Source organism: Stylophora pistillata, chromosome 2, assembly GCF_964205215.1.
Source record: "Stylophora pistillata chromosome 2, jaStyPist1.2, whole genome shotgun sequence".
In the NCBI taxonomy this organism is placed as follows: Eukaryota; Metazoa; Cnidaria; class Anthozoa; order Scleractinia; family Pocilloporidae; genus Stylophora; species Stylophora pistillata.
The window spans coordinates 40,347,378-40,354,877 of NC_142520.1; the positions used below are offsets into that span (position 1 = coordinate 40,347,378).

The 7,500-nt window shown below is 38.8% G+C and overlaps 1 protein-coding gene across 1 annotated transcript in view; it reads left to right on the top strand.

Annotated features, from left to right (window-relative positions):
- LOC111333866 (uncharacterized) overlaps positions 1-7,401 on the top strand; it is a 14,319-nt gene extending 6,918 nt beyond the window's left edge. Inside the window, 8 exon segments of the mRNA XM_088750804.1 lie at positions 1-540; positions 1,573-1,764; positions 2,688-2,800; positions 3,062-3,109; positions 4,350-4,526; positions 4,528-4,665; positions 4,883-4,981; positions 5,925-7,401. The exon segment at positions 1-540 is cut by the window's left edge and continues 144 nt beyond it. Of these exon segments, the coding sequence (XP_088606930.1) occupies positions 1-540; positions 1,573-1,764; positions 2,688-2,800; positions 3,062-3,109; positions 4,350-4,526; positions 4,528-4,665; positions 4,883-4,981; positions 5,925-7,037 (2,420 nt within the window). The 3' untranslated portion in view covers positions 7,038-7,401.
- Positions 7,402-7,500: the final 99 nt, after the last annotated feature.

Consider the following 7,500-nt stretch of genomic DNA (forward strand, 5'->3'; position numbering starts at 1 on the left):
TGGACACGCTGTATAGTCACATTAATAGCCTAGTAACACCATGCAGTCTAGGAAGACTGACCTACGGAGAAGTATGCAATCTGGTACCCTTTCCGAGTCCTGCTCCTCCATTTAAAGACTTAAATTTTAAAAACATCAACAACAATTCTGCTGTCCATGGAAAAACCAAAACGGCGTACAACTACAATGTAAGAAGCGCAGTTGATCTTGCCAAACTTTACCTCCCAGATTATCTCGCTGCATTCTCGACATTTGACAAATCCATGGATTTGAGTGCCGCTCTCAGACTCTTGGGATGTAAAAAGTACCCCACGCTAATATATGTTTCTCGTGATCCTTCCGCGAATGATATCAAGTCATTGGCAGATGATGTCAGAGAAAATGTCAGGAATCCAGCAAGTCATTATAATGAGAGTCGTTGGGAACAGATCTTCTTTGACCAATGCTTCGACAAGCTTAAGAATCTAGTCCAAGGTCTGCCTCTGGATGTGGCCAAAATAAACGAGCTTTCAGATCAACTTTCGAAATGGAAAACAAAAGGTAATTACACTAAAGTTCAGTTACATCGTAAAGAGCATTCAAAAGATGACGCACTTATTAAATCGATCTCTGTGTAGGAATTTAGATAGGGAATTGCTTACGCCAACCCGAGTGGACCATAGGATCGTGGAGTGGCGGGGGCGCAGGGCATCCTTCCCAGGAATAAATTATACATTTATTGGTCGTTTGTTCATCTATTTCATTGTTTATTTATCAATTTATTTATTCGTTCATGGATCTCTTAGTAGTTTACTACCCTTTTTTTCCCTTTTTATTGAATATATTTCCGTAGTTAATCTTAGCAAGTCGATTGTATCTTGTTTTAGAAAATGGAATTTCTGGCGTTTGAGTGCCAACAAATAAGCCAGAAATTAAATATTTCTGCGGCACGAGAGCAACAGGACAAGGGCCTGGGCCCTTGAGTATAGATGCATTATGGGTATAGTGATACGATTATTAAAGCTTGTGATTGCACGTGGAGAATCATTCTAGGCCGACACCTTCTCAGCTATTGCTAAGTTTATTTGTTTATTTTTTTTTTTGTAAGTATGTTGATATAGCCTAGTAGGAAGGTTACGTGAGCTTAGGCCTGGTTCCTACCCAGGTTTCCTGTCTCTTTTTCCCTACGGGGTTTTTTATGGCAGATTTTTTCTGGCCGCCGTTCTAACCACGATGTTTGCTAGTGGTTGCTAAGCTCTCGGTATGTCTTTTTGTCGTGTGCTTTGGTAACGATTACCGAGAATGCAACGGTTTTCTATATGTGTTACTTCATTATTGTACGCTGGTGCTCGGCCGAAACATGCAAAATAACCTAATGGTTCACTATATTAGTGTCTGTTGAGTAGTGTAGCTGAAATGTAACTTCTACGACTGTTATATACCTTCTTTAATAACTTAAATGTTTTAATTTTAGAATTACGATTATTGTAAAGCGCCATTGAGCTCATTGAGCTATAAATTCTTGTATTATTGTTATTATTATAATTATCTAATTATTAATTTATTTTTATTTTCCATATTTGTTGTTATAAGGTTTCCAAATGATTGTTGATGAAGATGTAATAGACCTGATAGCACAATTTCAAAAGGATAGCCTGAAAGTAATCCAAGAAAAATTGGAAGATAAGCCAACGAGGGAAGAGATAGAGATCATGTTACAAAAGCTGTCCTTTCACCACTCATTTTTGTCAGCAAAATTTGGTGAAGTTTTAAGTGAGCTGAAAGGTAAGTTCATCAACAACGCCATCTATTGATATACGCGGTAAATTACTTTGGAGTGAAAAAAACGTTATCTTTATTTTCAATCCGTTTTTGATTAACTTCTAGACAAAAATTACCACCCAACTTAGCACTCGTTCGTTTTTCTTTGCAAAAGTTCCCCAAATTCCCCTTTTAAAATTACATCCTATTATTAAAGTCTCATTTACAGAGCTGGATTAAAAATTAGTTGATTCATGTGATAGTTTGATGACTTAATTCTGAAATCACGGGATCTCGTTCTGCAAACTACAGTAGTACCCCACTAACTTAAACTCCCAAGGGAAACAAAAACTGGTTCAAGTTAGCGGGGCTTCGAGTTAGCAGATATATAATGACTGAAAAAATGAAGTAAAGAAAAATTGGGTCTTATTCGAGTAAGCAGGGGATTTGAGTTCACCGAGTTTGAACTAGCGTAGTCTGCAGTGTAAGCGTATTATTATAATGTTTTGAGCTCGTGATTGTTTATTTGAAGGCCAAGTTTGATTTAGAGTCAGAGTGGACAATGGGGGTAGGGGGCGGGTGAAGGGCGAGAAGACGCCTGCCCGAAAAGGCTGTTAAACACCCCCTGATTAGTTGCGCCTCACTGCATTTCCGGAAATGAGCAGGTACCTAATCAAAATAAGTTAATTTAAAAGTCGGAAGCACTGTCTTCTGACAGAAACAAACACATTTAGAGCCGATGAGTAAAACGGCGAGCAGTTTTTTTTTTTTTTTGGACAATAAAGAAATGGCTTCTACAAAACTTCTTCCGCGGCACAGATACGAGCTGATATTTGCTGCACTCCTATATTTTCACTCTATATAGGGGTTCTACTCTATATTTTTACATTTAAAGATTTTCTGTCTTTTTCTTTACAACTTGCACCTGTACCTGCAAAATGACTCAGACATCAAAGCTATCGCTCTTAATCAAATGAGCAGGAAAAGTGTTCGCCCTTCGAGATACAGCGTTTCATCTGCAGATACCACTTCCAAATTCGGAAAAACCAACGAAGCAGAGGTAACACTACCCGAGCAATACGGACAATCGCATTCAAATAATTTAAAATTATCTGCCTTCAAATGCTGGTCACGGTAATGTAGTAAGTTAGGTGAATAGTGATGTGTATTTCTGAAATACGATGAAAAAAGGCCGCTAAGGCCATATATATATATTCGGGTTCTTGCTTGCAGTAGACTCTCCTTAGAAGAGGTGTGTCATAGCTGTTACGTGAAATACCACTGGATTGGATATTTATTGCCTCTTGCATCTCTAATTTAGGATAAGAATCTGGACTTAGAATGCAAGCATAGAGCCGAGAATGCTAAAGTAAGTCCAGTAATAAAATACTACAGCGTTTTGGTACATGTATTATGCTTTTAAAACTATTTTTATATGGGATTGATTTTTTAAAAGGCTGTGGATGAAGGAAAAACAGGAAAGTTCTCCCTCCGATTTTTCCATTTAGGACTTCTTGCCTTTTCCCATTTTTTAGGCTATTCTTCCTTATTTAGTCTTATTTAGTCAATCTGGAATACATATGGGCAGGTCAATGTTTTCCAAAGTTTTAAGTGCGATTTGACAAGTGTAGTGGAAAAGGTCGTTAGCAACCAAGAATCTCAGAGTTGGAATATGGAGAGGAGCATCACGCTCTCCTGGTTTCGTTCTGGAAACCTCCTTTGTCAGGAATATTGGTAGACTTTGGACGTGAGAAAAGCAGGGGCAGCCGTTATAAGTGCCGGACCCAGTTTATCACACGTGTTCTCAGGACTGAGAGTTTTTGAGGCAACATTAACCCTTTTTGAGCCAACATGAAACCATTAGAACTTTGCAGTTTGTATTTTTTTTCGCTGCTTCCTTTCTAAGACGAGGTTATTTCAATATGTACATATGTATTAGAAAAATCGTGGTAATAAGACCATACAGGTTATCAAGAAGTACGATATTATAGCCCATCTTTTAGATTTTCTATGAAGGAATGATCGCGCGACGCTAAACCACAAAGAACCATAGTATATTGTTAACGGAAAACAAGAGCCCTTCTGTGTCAAAATTGGTTCACTGAAATTCACCACAAGAAAGTTTCAAGCGGAAAGAAAATAAGAATGCTCTGACAATATTTTTTTGTCTCTCCAGTTTCCATTAAGATAGAATAACTAATTAAGAACTTGCGCAGATGAGTCGAACATTAACAAATCTACGTATTGAATTGCATGTTAATGAAAACTGCATGTATTAGAGAGTAAAAATATTGTGACCATTTTGGACTATTTCCGAAAATAGCACAGTGGTTTAAAATATGTAGTAATTTGGATATATCAACAAAGTTGAAATGGTAAATTGGCCACCGTAACGATTACAAAAGCTGACGTTTCGAGCGTTAGCCCTTCGTCGGAATGAATACGAATGTGCACAAATACGAATGTGCATACTCTGCACATTTGTATTCGTGCTACGTTTAGGAAATGGATAACCGTGCGTGCTTCTTTAAGCTACATCTATTGTAATATTTGAATTACTTGTAAATTGCTTTCCAGTCACATGCTAATAGAGAATCCCTTTCTTACAGTTATCAAGAAGGGTACTACACAAAGCTGCAATCAACGGAAGATGTGACATTATCGAAATACTCCTTGAATACGGTGAAGATGTCAACCAAACAGATAGGTTGTTTGGTTTACATATATTTTTTTTCAGTTTACCTTCTGACGTCTCTTTTCTTTTTGTATTGATATTCTTAGTTGATTCTTTGGACGTGTAGTCGATGCTTTTTTTTTATTTTGCAGTTTGGTTTGACGCCTCTTCACCTCGCTGCGTGGTATGGACAGAGAACTGTTGTAAAACTCTTGTTACAGCACGGTGCAAATGTCAATGCTGTAGATAGGGTAAGTTGCTGGCCACTCGTGTTTGTGTGTTCAACATGATGTCAAAATTATTTGTATAAATTGTCAGGCGCGCGGTTTGACTGTATTCCAAAGAGTTGAATAACGTCTCGAAAAGAATCCATAGTCAAATTTTTCCCCTATCTAATGAATATTCGTCTTCTGGAGCGCTTTGCAGTAACTGTCTTGTTTTGACCGAGGTGAACTTTTTACCTTTCAGTTTCAGAAAACAGCTCTACATAAAGCTAATCGCAATAATCACCGAACCATAGTTGAGCTGCTGCTTAGGAATAATGCGAGTCTCGAGGACAACCAACCGGTACGGTATAAAAGTATAAAGGGCTGATAGTTTCGAAAGAAACTGTTTGGGGCTGCGTCGGTGGGAGTAACAAAATAATTTGGATATATCAACAAAGTTGAAATGGTAAATTGGCCACCGTAACGATTACAAAAGCTGACGTTTCGAGCGTTAGCCCTTCGTCGGAGCGAAAAGAGGAATTGTGGGTTGTGTGTGCTTTTAAAGGCAGAAAATGGAGCTACGTTATTGGTGGGAACATGGCAACGAGAAAAACAGTATAAAAGTACACTATACACGGTATAAAAGTACACTACTTCCATGATTTGTGACCGCACAGAATGGGAACAGGTTATTTTGAGTCATTTTGATCAAGAAAATGCTTCTCATTTACCTTGTTTATTTCCTGTTCGTGATAGCTGTCGAAATTTGTAGCTGTATAGAGGGTTCCGATTTAACTTCGATCTGCCTCGATGTCCTCGTCTGCGTCTTCATGCGCGTGGTGTGATTCGTCTTAAGGGCGCATTTGTTCAAAAGGCAGATAACGCTATGCAACGGATAAATCGCTTTCCAGTAGACTAGTGTGAAAAAAAAAACCCTACTGCGCTCTTCATCGGATGGACATTTATCCTATGGCGCGTATTTCAGAACAAATTTGAATTGATCTCGCTTCCTTTGTATACATAAGTTCTGATTTCCAATGAATGTGGTATGTCTTTCAGTAGTTATGAACTCTCTTCGCTTTTTTTCCAATGATTTGGCTCATTATCGTTGCTTGTATCCTTTTTTTAGGAATATGAGTCTTATTTACAATTAAAGGATCCATATGGAAGAACCTTTAGCTCACGGACTTGATCATAGTTTTAAATCTAGGTGGAACACGTTTAGATAAGTCAAACTTATATTAGTCTTGTACTAGTTTGTTCGTTTGCTGCGCTTATTTAGTGTACATTATCTTTCATTACAGCCTAGCCTCAGATCCCTTTCAAAGAAAGCTTTTCTGCACGTAGATGCACGATCCGGCTTCAATCGACTACACGCGGCTGTATTTCATGGCGACTATGACACGGTTTTGAGAGCTTATGCCTATCTTGATAATTTCGTTCAAGACATGAGTTTTCACAAAACAGGAAACCAAGCAAAGGCTTTTCCTGGAAAAACTGCGTTAGAAATTCTCTTGGCTCTGCAAGAAAAAGGAGAAGGAAATGTTGATATAGACAAACTGTACAAAGAGGGCGTCGAGAAGATCGATACAGTAACTGAGCTCCACTTATGTAAATGCACCAATGATGCAGAGAAAGCTGTGGAGATTGTTCTAAACGAGGGTGTAGATATAAATATACCGGGAAAAAGCAACCGCACACCTTTGATGTGGGCAAGTACATCATCCTCTGAGTTCATCAAAACCCTCATTGATCTTGGAGCTGACGTTAATGCTCAGAGGACAGATGACCAGACTGCACCTTTGATATTGGCAACTTGTTGGAACAACTACATGGCCGCGGACATCCTGTTGAAGCATGGAGCTGATGTGAATATGAAATACAAAGAGAATGCAGGTGAAAGAGTTTACATTGTTCTTGGGAAGAACGGAGGGGAATCAGCCTGGCAATATATTCTTGTACAGAAAGCCCTTTTGCCCCTGTTCTTGAGGAAGACTCCAAGTGGAAGTCTCAAACTTGCAGCCTTTGGAGAAGTCCTCAAATCTGGATATGGAGAGGACCCTCCTGAGAGCGTAAGAGAAGAAATTAGAGAGAGAGCGAACGCCTTCCACGACATTGACAGCTTTACAATACTTCATCTTGCGAGTAAGAAAGGTGGTCCCGATATTGTAGAACTTCTGGTGAAGCACAATGCCGATATAAACGGATGCGATGGAGATGGCTTCACACCTCTGCATTTAGCAGCGACGCATGGTAACGTTCAAGTTGTAAAAAAGCTGGTTGAACTCAACGCTGATGTCACCTTGAAAGTGGATGGAAAGGATGCAGCCGACTTGGCTCGTATGAACGAAGAAACAGAAATTGAGGAATTTCTAAAATCTAAGAGAAGCTCACCTTTAAAGGACTCTGACATGTAATCGGTGCAAGGTTAGACGGATTTAAAACGCACCAAAAGAGGCAGAACGTGGCTTTGAATTCATCGAGGAAAATTTAAGTTAATTTATCCCCAATACTAGAAACGTAGATGTTTCAGTACATAGTTTTTGTTTTACATATAGTCAGCGCGCCTCAAAAGTGTTTGTTTGACACAATTTGGAATAGATACTGAATTCGAACTCATTTGACCATCAGGAAGTTTGTATTGAGACGGTCTGACACTATTGCTTTCAGTATTGACGGTATTTTGACTGGTGAATGTTAAACAGTATTTAGTAAAACGTTGATAAGGCCAGGACCTTGGCAAATGAGCGGCTGAATGTAAAAAATGCGGTTTTACATTGATCTTTTGTACACATGTTAAAGTTTTTTAATTACCTCAACTTTCTTAAGTAAATTGACACATCAGGCCCGTAACCAGGATTTTATGTGGGGGGGGGGGGG